Source organism: Dipodomys ordii, unplaced genomic scaffold (genome assembly GCF_000151885.1).
Source record: "Dipodomys ordii isolate 6190 unplaced genomic scaffold, Dord_2.0 Scaffold30, whole genome shotgun sequence".
Classification (NCBI taxonomy): Eukaryota; Metazoa; Chordata; class Mammalia; order Rodentia; family Heteromyidae; genus Dipodomys; species Dipodomys ordii.
The window spans coordinates 12,265,064-12,278,317 of record NW_012267246.1 but is presented as its reverse complement, the minus strand read 5'-3'; the positions used below and the strand labels follow the sequence as shown (position 1 = coordinate 12,278,317).

Sequence of the window (13,254 nt, the reverse complement as noted above, 5' to 3'; positions counted from 1 at the left end):
GCCTAAGAATTTGCTTTTTAAACAGTTCTTGTCATTCTTAACTGGACAAGTTACCTCTCTGTTCCTCAATTCAATCATCTATGAAATGGAGATAATAAAATCTATTTAACAAATATACAAAATACATAAAACACTAAGCATGTAGTGAGACATCATCCAATGGAAGATTATGCTTAGTGCTTCCTGTCTTTTCTCCCCATTGAGAACAAAGGTATTAAAGGCAATTAAAGGCTTTTCATATTCATTGTAGTAAGGATTTACCTACATTTTGATAACCATTCTATATCATTAATCTTAAAAATTTCATTTTTAAATGCCAATTACCTCCACAGTTAATGCTAGACTCTGGTGTGTTGGAGATATCTAAGAGTGACCCTATAGAAAGGGAATGTTCAGCAGATGGACGTTTCCGGGGAGGGAAAGGTGACATGTCTGTCTCTCTTGAGAGCTGAGCAAGTGTCTCTTTTAAACGACGTCTTTTGCGGTTGCTGTTTGGAGTATTTAGAGAAAGCAGTGACACGGATTTTTTGAGCTCCGGAGTATTAGCCTACAATCAAAAGCACAAAGGATGTGTATTATTTCCATGGCTCTTTACTGAGACAAAGAAAAATACATTTATAAGTCTGACAAAAACATGGATTATGTACAATATGGTACCTACTTAAATTTTATAGAGAAATAATACCTCACACTCTAAATCATTAATTTCCAAACTAAAACCTCAGAAAGACTGCTATTGTTTTAGTGAATGCCATTGTTCTTCATGTAGACCTAGCGTGAAGGCTGGATTTTCAGGTTTCCATTCTATTGACCATCTTTTTAAGGACATCTTCTCCCTTAGGATTCCCCATTATCCTAATGGATAAATCCTAACTCTTTAGTATATTAAAAACTTACTGATCCTGCCTATGTATTAAGTTTTAGTTTTATCTACAGGATTTCCCACACTAAACTACTTGCTATTTTAACACTATCGCACTTTTATACCCTCTCACCTATTGTTCTAACTTAAATGTCCTTACTTGATTAGACTGGTATTGGCTTAACAGTTATTTGCCCTTCTCACTCTGATTCAGTCTCTCAGAGTGAAGCTCTCTAGAACATACTTGCCAATAAAGTTCTAAGTTTCTAAACATAAGTCTCATTATTTATAATGGTATAATCAAGAATTATCAAAGAGAATGAACTTGTGTTATACTAAATTAAATGCATTGTTTCAATTAAATCTACACAGATTAAAAATTTTACTGGATATCTAGCTACTTAATTATTCTAAAAGCCCTAAACATATAATAAAATGTTATGTATATAATACCAGGCTCACTAAGCCCAAACTATCATTTTTATATAATCAAAACGAATATGTGGGGATGGGGAACAAACCTGGGGGAGGAACATACCTTGTGATAAAAATACATCGTTTCTCCAGCACGGGCATCCATCTGAATGCTTCCCCAAAACCACTAGATGAGAGAAAGCATTTTAATTGAGAATTAACTTTAGCTTATGAGAGAAGTTATTAGTAACATTTGCTTATTTTTTATATCTCATTGCATTGACTTGCCTCTTGCTTGACAACATAAAGTTTCTTTGAAGGTTCAAATGGAAGTTCTTTAACTGTATTCTCTTCAACTATAAGGTGAGTGCATCTCTCATCTCCCACTGGTAAATAGTTACCTCCTAAAAGAGGAATGTGTATAAGCACAAGTAAGCCAAACTCATCTCTAAACCCCAATCTCTAAAGAAAATTAATTAGGAAAACATTAATAGGTCTGGGGAAAGAAATATAGAAAACTTTTTAAACTACCTTGCATTTCAGTCATCTCTTCCATATTTGTCCTTTCTTCATCTGAAAATCCCAGGAAACTTAAAATGCAATCTTGAAATGGAGGAACTTTAAATTCATTTCTAAAGTCATCAACTGCTGCACAGAAATTCCTAAAAACAAAATACTTTTCTAAAACTAGCTTAACATATTCTATTATTTAAGTATATCAATTTGCAAATCTGCAGTAATTCTCAAGGTCTCAACATAAGGTTACTGAAATACATCTGAATGAGGCAATGATGGCTCATGCCTGTTATCCTAGCTACTCAGGAGACTTGAGATCTGACGATAGTTCATGAGACCCTTATCTCCACCAAAAAGCCAGAACTGGAGGCGTGGGTCAAGGGCTAGTTGTGAGTAAAGAAACCATAGGAAAGCATTCAAGCCCCAGTAGCGGAACAAAAAGAAATAAAGAAAATACATCTAGTTATGAAATGTTCACAAAAACTTGTTTTAAAAAAAAAACTGTGGTTGAGGAGCTGGGAAGGTGGCTCAGTGGTAGAGCTCTTGCCTTGCATGCATGAGGCCCTGGGTTCAATTTCCAAGCACCACATAAGCAAAAAGAAAAAAAAAGCCGAAAGTGGTGCTGTGGCTCAAGTGGTAGAGCACTAGCCTTGAGCTGAAGAGCTGAGGGACAGCGCCCAGGCCCAGAGTTCAGGCCCCACAACCGGACCCAAAAAAAAAAAAACTGTGGTTGAATGAGCCTTGAGCTGAATTGTTCAGGGACAGCTCCCAGGCCTAGAGCTCAAGCCCCACGACTGACAAGAAAAAAAAAAAAAAGAAAGAAAAGAGAGATCTTTCATGCGATTGTTTCTAACATATTTATAAGATTATGTCTTCGTTGCCTTGTATGTCCCTCCCCAAAGGTATAACCCCTGCTTTCACTATATATGATGTTGGTATATGTGGAGGGGAAGGAAAAAAACAAATTGTTAAAACAGGGATACAGGAGGACCCATACGAAGGGATGGGAAGGGGAAACAAAGCAGGAGACTACGATGCTTGATAAGAAATGTGCTCATTATCTTGCCCATGTAATTGTAACCCCTCTGTACAGTATTTTCACAATAAAAATAAAAATAAAAAACTGTGGTTGAGAATATAGCTCAGTAGTAGCTTGTGATTAACATATAAGAGACTCTCTAGGGTCACAGCCTCTACCGATGTATCTGTAAGTCATCCAGAAAGTAACTTCTGAAAAAAATGTTAGGATAAATATCTTTACAAAAAAATCCAAGCCCTAGCTAGATAGTGAAATTATACATGTATTCTAAAGGTCCATAATTTCACAAAATTATGTAATGGTTTAGTACCACAGCAAGAACTAACAGAAAGCAGGAGATTGCAAAGCTTAGCAAACAAGGTAATGGTTTTACACTTTAATTCAAATATCTCTACATACACACAAACAAAAAAAAGAACAATTTCAATACTCAGATTCATTATTAGCCATTTTAGAATATTTATAACCAAAATTATTTCACAAAGCAAAATGAAACCCCAAGATATCTTAGATGTCTTTAATTTTTTAACTTAGATTCTACTCCCTAGCTACCCAAAGACTGAATTCAGTTTTTCTATATTATCTAGGAATTTAAGGGGATGGAGCATTTGTTGTTGTGAAAAGTCTCACTCTGTAACACAAGTCAGCCTCAAATTCATCATCATCCTGCCTTAGCCTCCCAAATGCTGGGATTACAAACACTCAACACCATGCCTGGCTAAAGAATTTAGTTTCAGGCACATGAATTTATCTTTCAAACATATGTTGGAAAAAGAAATTAACTGTATGTCCAATTCAAATACCAAACCACTGAACTTCTAAAAACTTACTGCTCATCCCGCCTTTCCCATGCTTTATAAATCCATTCTGGCTTCACAATTGGAGTACCCAGGCTCACAGCAACCTAGAAATATTAACATTAAATATAATGAATTTTCATCTTAAATGACTGCATTTAAGTTACTCCTACGTAATTACATACACACATTTTTCATACAGTTTTACATTATAGTTATAAAAGAGATGAATAGTAAGAACTGTCTCACAGTCAGGCACTGGTGGCTCACACTGCGAGGTACTCAGACGAAATCAAAAAAGGATCTCAGATGGGAAGGGGAAACAGAGGAGGCAACAATGCTTCATAAGAAATGTACTCATTACCTTGCTCATGTAACTGTAACCCCTCTGTAAGGTTTTTTCACAATAAAAAAAAAAATCTCACTTCCATATCAGCCAAATTGGTGAGGCTCCCCTTCCTTTCAGTGAATAAGGATTGGTGATATCCAGAAAGGCCCAGGGAAAATATATAACACAGGGCTTAGGACATGGCTCATGGAGAAGAGTGCCCAGAGTTGAAACTCAGAGAAATAAATTTATTTAGATGATGGTTAAGATAACTAAAAACAATCTTTGATTAAGTGGACTGCCATGAAATTTCAATTTGTCTTTTGTTCCTGTTAACTTCCTTGGAAAATGACCAAAACAATGCCTACAGAAAAAAATATATATACATATATAATATATACACGTATAATATATATACATATACATATATATAGCTGGGCACTGGTGGTTCATGCCTATAATCCTAGTTACTCAGGAGGATCTGTGGATGGTGTTTCGAAGCCAGCCCAGGAAAGGCAGGAGGAAAGTCTGTGAGACCCGTATCTCCAATTAACCACCAGAAAACCAGAAGTGGCACTGTGGCTCAAGAGGTAGAGTGCTAGCCTTGAGCAAAAGATGCTCAGGGCCTAGAGTTCAAGCTCCAGGTCCGGCATAAAACAAAAGAGTAGAGTAGAGAAGAGGTGGGGAGGGGAGGGAAGGGGAGGGGAGGGGAAGAGAAATCTGATTAAGTCACTTTAACCTTAGACATGAATTAAAAAATATACCTAAAATTAACATCCACTACATAATGACACTGAGGAAAGTGGGAACAAATGACAAATCTGCAGTGGTATTAACCACAATTCTTAGGGCTACAGGAATGGCTTAAGCGATAGAGAGCCTGCCTAGCTACAGTAAAGTTCTGAATTCAAACACCATTCTGCCAGAAAAATAAACAAAGTTTTCAGGTGGGCACAGTGCTATAATCTCAGCATCTGAAAGACTGAAGCAGGATGATTGCAAGTTCAAGGCCAGAGTGGGGCTGCTGAAGGCACAGCGCAAGTGATAAAAGCTATGCCTAGTAGGCACAAGATCCTGAGTTCAAACTTGTTCTTTTATAAATTTTACAAGCTAAATCACAGACTGTTTATAAAAATAGAACTCTGCTCTTACAAAACCTACTTAGACAAGGCTGAAACCCTTCTCACAGATCCTAATGCCCTCATAACCAAAGCAAAGCATCTTTGCTCATTCTATACGTACCCCAACCAACAACACTACTCATACTACTACCTCCCTCCAGCTCTACTGCCTTCGTAAAAATATACAACATGAATTATAATTTTTATCACATATACTGAAAGCCAAAGTGACATTTCTTATCCTCAGTAAACACAGAAAAGCAGACAAGTAAGTGATAATCAACCCATTCTAAAATAATATTATACAATTGAAATACGCAAAAATGTCATGTTTACATACCCGGAATTTTTCTCCTTCTGTACAGTTTGCCACCAAATGTGTAACTTTTGAATTAAAGTCTTTTCTAATAACTCCACCCATATGATGAACTAATGTCACCAATCTGACCTCAAAAGAAAATTGAGCAATATTTCATTAATTTGAATAAAATTTTAAATAATTTACAATTCACACAGCACTTACTTCTTTTTAATGTGCAAATAAGATTTTTATAAAGATACTAAATTTTATGTCAAGTTCTTAAGATTATTTTGTCACAGGCAAAATTGTATATAGAAATAAACTTAATATAAATTATTCTAGAAAATTAAGGTAATTAAAGAACTGGCTTTCATAATTCCTAAATGTACCACTCATTTTAATAACACTACATTTCCTAAATATATTTTTATACTACTATAACATCAAGATTCTGGCCACAAAATTACTGTAGTATTCATGAATTCTAATATACAAAACATTGTGAAGCAAAAATAGTTTCAATGGCTTATCTGGGGGAGTAAGACTACTACTTTAAAGCTAGACTTAGATATTTAAACACAAAGTTCAAATTAGTAATAGAGCTGGTTAAGCAGATCAGTTAAGAAGATCAAATAATTAAATCATAAACCAGTCATTCTGGACAAAAACATTTAGCTCTTTACAATGCTCTTAAGAATTTGTTTTTTTTTCCAAAATATTTAGAACTTGATACAGTCGCAATACGTTCTCCTTAAATATTTGTAAAATAAAGTCATAATGCCAAATAATAAAGCCAATTTAAACAAGCCAATTAATTTAAGGTTTTTGTTTTGAAAAACAAAATCCTTTGAGATTGTGTTTTGTAATTAATACTTACTAGCTCTTCTTTCTTCCTGAATCCAGTAAAGCATAAAACTAGATTCATCATACTTGTACAGTACAGCGGCCGACATGAAAATGGCAAAGGCTGAGGATACAATTTTCAATCTGTGAGCTTTCTTTTCAGTAAAAATTAGAAGACATCTTTTTCAAGCTAAAAGTATTTCTCCTCTTACAAATCAACTTCACCTCTTTAAAACTTTACTTGTATTTCTAATATGCAACAACGACAAAACAAAAATTCAGATTACAAATTTCAGATTAAAAAAAATTCCTAGGCAGGTGTGGTAATGCATGCCTGTAATCCTAGTATTTGGGAAGCTGAGGTAGGAGGATCACATGGTTGAGGCCAGCCTGAGCTACACAGTGAGACTCTAACTCACAAAAGAAAAGAAGCCAGCACAGGTGGTTCACGCCACCAGTTACTTAAAAGGCTGAGATTTGAGAAGCACAGTTCAAAGCTAACATAGGCAGACAAATCTCAGGCTCCTATCTCCAATTAACCGCCAAAAAAAAAAGAGAGAGAGAGAGAAGGAAGGAAGGAAGGAAGGAAGGAAGGAAGGAAGGAAGGAAGGAAGGAAGAAAGGAAGGAAGGAAGGAAGAAAGGAAGAAAGGAAGGAAGAAAGGAAGGAAGGAAGGCAGGCAGGCAGGCAGGCAGGCAGGCAGAAGTGGACCTGTGGCTCAAGTAGTAGAATATCAGCCTTGAGTGAAATAGCTAAGGGACAGCGCTTCAGTGTCCCTAAGTTCAAGCTCCAGTAGTAGCAAATAAATATTTCCCCATGATTCCTCAAGTATATTTTATTTTCTAAGCATATTTTACAACTAGAAAATTCAACATGAAGAAAGTATATCTAAATTTTTTATTCCAAAATACACTCTGGCATACATTAAATAACTGTAAGCAAAGAGTTATAGACTCATATACTACTACAAATGCTTTCAATTAATATTATAAAACAAATTAAAACATTTAAATGAATTAATAAAATAATAAATAAATTTAATAAATTTAAAATAATTAATAAATACCAAGAAATTTAATAAATTTAAACCAAATAGGATTCCAAGTCTTGAAGTTAAAAAAAATGGAGATGTTTAACATAATCATTGACTATGGGTGAAGTATTAATAAATGAAGCCCATGGGCTGGGAAATTGGCTCAGTGGTAGAGCACTTGCCTTGCATGCCTGGGGCCCTGGGTTCGATTCCTCAGCACCACATAAGCAAAAAGAAAAAAGCCGGAAGTGGCACTGTGGCTCAAGTGGTAGAGCGCTAACCTTGAGCTGAAGAGCTGAGGGACAGTGCCCAGGCCCAGAGTTCAGGCCCCACGACTGGACCCAAAAAAAAAATAAAATAAAATAAATGAAGCCCATGAAATTCTGGAAAATGCAAGCTAATTCTTCCTAAGTCTAATCTTACACAGATCACTTGAATTTATAGTAATCATAGGTAAAAATCATTCACAGGCCTCATAAATTAATTCACCTATTTTTATGAGTATTAAAGGTTTTCATGTACTCTGGCATCTGTAACAATAGACACAAACTGACAATAAAAAGGCAAGCTTAAAAATGGCAAAACCAGATGGGAAGGGGAAACAAAGGAGGAGGCAACAATGCTTGATAAGAAATGTACTCATTATCCTGCCCATGTAATTGTAACCCCTCTGTACAGTATTTTCACAATAAAAAAAAAAAGGCAAAACCTAAATAACTAAAGAACAGTTTAACAAAATGAATACCAGAAAGCAGAAACATGTTTGGGAGGAGTAAAGGGGAAAACACAAATGGAGGAAGGATGGAAAAATGCAGACATTACAATTGATATACATTATGTAAAAACTGAACTATGTAAAACTTGATGGTAGGGATGAGAGGGTAAAATGGTTCTCTCATTATGAATGATGGTCATACTTGTAATCCTAGCTACTCAGGAAGCTAAGATAGGAGGATCTCAATTAAAAGACAGCCAGAAAACAAAAGTCGATGAGAAGCCGGGCATAATCCTAGCTATTCAGGAGGCTGAGATCTGAGGATCATGGTTCAAAGCCAGCCCAGGCAGAAAAGTCCATGAGACTCCAATTAACCACCAAAAACACCACCAGAAAACACAAAGTGGCACTGTGGCTCAAGTTGTAGAGTGCTAGCCTTGAGCTAAAGAGCTAAGGGACAGCTCCCAGGCCCCAGAGTTCAGGCCCACAACTGACAAAAAAATAAATTAAAAAAAAAAAAAAGTTCAGGAGACTCTTCTGGCCAATTAAGCACCTGAAAAATGATAGAAGTAGAGCTGTGCTCAAGGGTGCTAACCTTGAGCAAAAAAAAACCTCAAGGACAGGACCCAAACCCTGAGGTCAAGCCTCACGATCAAAAAAGATGTATTAGACTCACAGCCTGACTTATAGAACTGAAACCCCTTTATACAACTACTAAATAAACAAACGTGCAAAACCATGGTGTTGGGAAAGATGGAGAATAATAATGGAAGCAGTGATACTGATCAAGATGCATGCACTCATAACTGACATTTAATTGAAACCTCTTTTGTACAACTACTTTAAGGTACTAACAAAATGGCAAAAGTAACAAAACTACATAGGAACTAATCATATTGAAATGTTTATGATAGGTTCCTAATTCTAAACTAAGCAGCAATTGATAAAAATGAGAATGTATTATCTGTTCTATATGGGGAAAAAAGAAACATGATACGTTATCTCTTTCAAGACACTACAGATAGTAAGAATTATGTTACACTTACTATTTCACATTAAAAAGCCTTAAATTTAAACTACTAAAGTTTATAATGGGAATTAAAGGAATATGAACAATGGCTGTTATTCTTCTTCTAAGTCTTGCATACTCTCAATAATTTCAATAAAAATCTGTTCATTAAAAGCTTAACCTTGAAAAGTAATAATATATATTGTTCCTTACCTCTCCCTTTTGTGCACAGCTTAAAAGAACAGGTGGTCCAATAATTCTACAATCAGCCTTGTGTAAGTCATTAAAAACAGAATCCTGGAAGTCCGGAACCACGAAGACATTCTCAAATTCTGGGGAATCCAAACCTTCCAGTTCATTCACTGACTCCATCCTTGCATAGGACATTTGCGTTTCCTTCATTTTTCCCCATATAATGATTGGAAATAAAAATAATTTATAGGCCAAATAAATCAAATCTCTTGCATAGCAATATTTTCAACATCATTAGATTTAGAAAACTCACAAATTCAATTGTGATAATCAACTTTACATGTAAAAGCCCTGATTTCTTCATCTACTTATATTTTTCCAGAAAATCTTGTCAATCCACTTTAAAATCTTTTTGCTGGTCTTGGGGCTTGAACTCAGAGCCTGGGCACTGTCCCTGAGCCTCTCTGTGCACAAGGCTAGTGCTTGTACCACTTGAGTCACAGTGCTACGTCCAGCTTGAGTAGTTCATTGGAGATAGGAGTCTCACAAGGACTTTTCTGTCCAAGCAGGCTTTGAACTATGATCATCAAAGACCTTAAATTTAAAAATTATTAAAGGGACAAACTTCTGATGATAGTAGTAATCCCAAAATCATCTAGTATGCATATTAAGCCCTAGAAAATTAAAATACTGTAATCTTCTTAAGTATGTGCATTTGGACAGTAGAATACAGTAAATATACACACCTACATTTCTTCCTGTACAAATTAAATATCTTCAGAAAAAATTCTAATAAAAATAACAGCACATAATATTTGTAAAAAGGTTTTAATCTAAATGTGCAGAAGAGAAAGATGTGAGGTGTACAGGCAGTTGTAGGTTAAAGAAAATTACTTATAGTGACTCACAGTTAACACTTTATACTATGTATCTAGAAAGAAAGGATGAAGACATAAAACAGCCTACTTAATTCCAGAGTAAAAAGAACAGGGGGGAAAAAACTGGATAGATGTGTCAATTATTTGTGCCTAATATGCATGAGGGCTGAGTCTCAGCCCACTGGCCTCTCAGCACTCCAAACCACAAATGAAGAATGAAGCCTCATTTCAGAGGGGAGTGGATCTGGAGATAAGGGCTTCAAACAGGTAATTAAAGTCTATGAATGGAGCTCTAAACCAATTTCACTAGTATTCTTACAAGAAATTTGGACTCACAAAATAACAGCAGAGATGTCCAGACACAGAAGGGGCTAGGGGGTGTCGGGAAGAGCTCCATGAGGACTCCACAACAAGCAGGAAGCCACTGGCAAACCAAGATATAAGGCCTCAAGAAACAGTAATTGACACTTTCTTCTTGGACTTCTAACCTCCAGAACTGTGAGAGTAAATTTCTTCTTAAAGCAATCTGGTCACTGTTATTTTTTTCAAGCAGACTGAGCACACTCAGCTGAGACGTGAGGTGAACCTCAGTGGAGAGTGCCTGCCCAGCTGGCACAAGTATCTTTCATACACTGAAGCAAATGTGTGAGAATTATCACTTACTATGCTTTGTGATTTCAGAAAAACAGATAATATGTAATAAATATAAAACTATATAAACATGTAAATAAATATACAATCTATAATAAGTATAATAATAATATAAAATTAAAGAGGGAAAAGAAGCTTAAGAGAAAATTAGCTTGGTACTAGTTGCTCAAGTCTATAATCCTAGCTACTCAGGAGGCTGACATCTGAAGATCATGGTTTGAAGCCAGCCCCGCCAGGAAAGTCCATGAGATTCTTATCTCCAATTAATCATCAAAAAGCTGGAAGTGGAGTTGTGGCTCAAATGGTAGAGTTCCAGTCTTGAACAATGAAGCAAGGGACAACACCTAGCCCCTGAGTTCAAGTCCCAGTACTGGCATAGAGGGGGAATAGGTTTAAAGAAAACTACGTGATCCTGTACATTCTGAGTCATTTAAATTTAGTAATCAAGTTCTTAAAATGATGAAATTATTTCAAATAGATAATATAGTTTTGGGTTTCAGATATACCCAAAGTTTAAAACTAAGTTTAAAATAGTTTCTATTTGTCTAGTTTCAAAACACACAGAATATACCCAGGCCTAATTCCAATCACCATCAGTGGAACAAGTTGATCAAGGGAAGTGCAGCATGCCACATGCAATGAGAGTGTCACCTACCATGGTAACAATACTTTTTACTAACTTTTCATCCGCTTTTCCAGGACAACTTTCTTTTATCTTTATAACAGGGATTTCCATTATTTTAATAGTCTGTGGAAAAGAGACTTATGTATAAGATTAAGAAAGTGATGAGGGAAATTATTAAACACTGATGGGGCCAAAAAAAAATATTTTTTAAAAGTAAATTGTCAATCAAAACTCCATACCTCTAGGGCTTTTACAAGTTCTTCCTGTTTTCCAGCTTCTTGAACCATTATCACTCGAGTTTCAACCTGAGGCATTTCTTCTATTAAAATGTAAAGTGTTTAAATATGTTAGTCAAGTACTAAAAACATAGTAATTGCTACCTCAGCTTCTGGCTATATAGTAAGCCTTCTGTCTTTGAGATGGTAACATTCTCAAAAATTGAAATGACATCAGTCCTAATTTAGATAGAAATATCTAGCCATACTCATGTTAGAAAATATATTGTGACAGAGTAAACAAATATCAATAGCCCTTTTCTTCCAAATGCATACACTCTCAGGAAGTTATCCCATTTGCAAAGAAGAAAGGGCACTTAGCCAGTCAGGACGGAATAAATTCTAGCTTAATTGTGCAGCCAGAATTTCTATGCACCACTATACAGAAAACAAAGCAGAATCAGCAATAAGATGTTCCCTTCTTTTCAAAGTTAAGGAACATTAATCTAAACAATAAACAGAAAATCTGAATAGCAGAGAATGATACTATCATATCTACTTAATATCTATGCTGGGGCTGAGAAAGTGGCTCAGTGGTAGAGCGCTTGCCTTGCATGCCTGAGGCCCTGGGTTCGATTCCTCAGCACCACATAAGCAAAAAGAAAAAAAAAGCCAGAAGTGGCGCTTAATATCTATGCTTCTAACTATTTTTATTACAATTACACCCTAAGAAAATCAACAGTAAGTTCAAGATTCAAACAGTAATTCAGGGTTTTCAGAGCAGATAGTAAGCCCAGTATTTAGGAGGCTGAGACAGGAAGATCAGGTGTTCCAGGCCAGCCTGCACCATATAACAAAGACCTTAGTCTCAAAAGCAAGCAACATAGATAATAACTGGTTTTACCTTCAACATTTGAGGCAGATCCAATATACAAGTGTTCCTTAGAAGCTTCAACAACTTTAGCCTCAAAAATAGAAGAGTCTGCCAAGCAAGTCCTCCCCAAGGTCGATATTGATATACTATTGTCAGCCATTGTTTTCTATGTTGGCTAAAAAAAGAAAATACATGAAAAAGAACATGATCATTGGGCAAAAATAAGCATTACAGGGCTGAGAAGGTGGCTCAATGGTAAAATGCTTGTCTTGCATGCATGAGGCCCTGGGTTCAATTCCTCAGCATCACATAAAGCAGAAAAGGCTGGAAGTGGCACGATAGCTCAGGTGGTAGAGCCCTAGCCTTGAGCTGCAGAGCTGAATGGTGCCCATGCCCAGAGTTCAGACCCCACAACCGACCAGGAAAAAAAAAAAGTATTACAGGCAAAAAAAAAAAAAAAGCATTACAGCTTTTTTTAAAAATATATCTACAGTAGGTAAGAAGTACTATCCTTAAAAAAAAAAGTCACTCTATTTCTCCTGAGCTTTGGTTTCGCCTCCTGTAAAAATGTTAATATCAGAAATTATAGAAATATAGTGAAAAATAACAAAATATATCACAGTAACACAGATCATTACCAGACATAATATGCATCCATTTCTATTACTATTTCTATTATTTATAGCACCATAACACCTACCACCATCAATAATACCAACAAAAACTTACCATTCTTACATTACCTTATTCTCCCTTCCCAAATCTCAAGTATCTACAGGACCTAGCCTCTTTTCTCTCTGCCCAACGCCACAATATGGGCACTTAGGCAAACACAACATGAA

The 13,254-nt window shown here is 35.9% G+C and overlaps 1 protein-coding gene across 1 annotated transcript in view; it reads right to left on the bottom strand.

Moving 5' to 3' along the window:
- The window catches only part of Ect2 (epithelial cell transforming 2), a 52,067-nt gene extending 39,484 nt beyond the window's left edge, over positions 1 to 12,583 (bottom strand). Inside the window, exons 1-10 of the mRNA XM_013016158.1 lie at positions 12,443 to 12,583; positions 11,563 to 11,642; positions 9,191 to 9,373; positions 6,256 to 6,345; positions 5,418 to 5,525; positions 3,662 to 3,735; positions 1,808 to 1,938; positions 1,565 to 1,680; positions 1,401 to 1,463; positions 325 to 547 (exon numbers count right to left, since the gene is read on the bottom strand). Coding sequence (XP_012871612.1) covers positions 325 to 547; positions 1,401 to 1,463; positions 1,565 to 1,680; positions 1,808 to 1,938; positions 3,662 to 3,735; positions 5,418 to 5,525; positions 6,256 to 6,345; positions 9,191 to 9,373; positions 11,563 to 11,642; positions 12,443 to 12,572 — 1,198 coding nt within the window. The 5' untranslated portion in view covers positions 12,573 to 12,583. The remainder of the gene's footprint in view (positions 1 to 324; positions 548 to 1,400; positions 1,464 to 1,564; positions 1,681 to 1,807; positions 1,939 to 3,661; positions 3,736 to 5,417; positions 5,526 to 6,255; positions 6,346 to 9,190; positions 9,374 to 11,562; positions 11,643 to 12,442) is intronic.
- Positions 12,584 to 13,254: the final 671 nt, after the last annotated feature.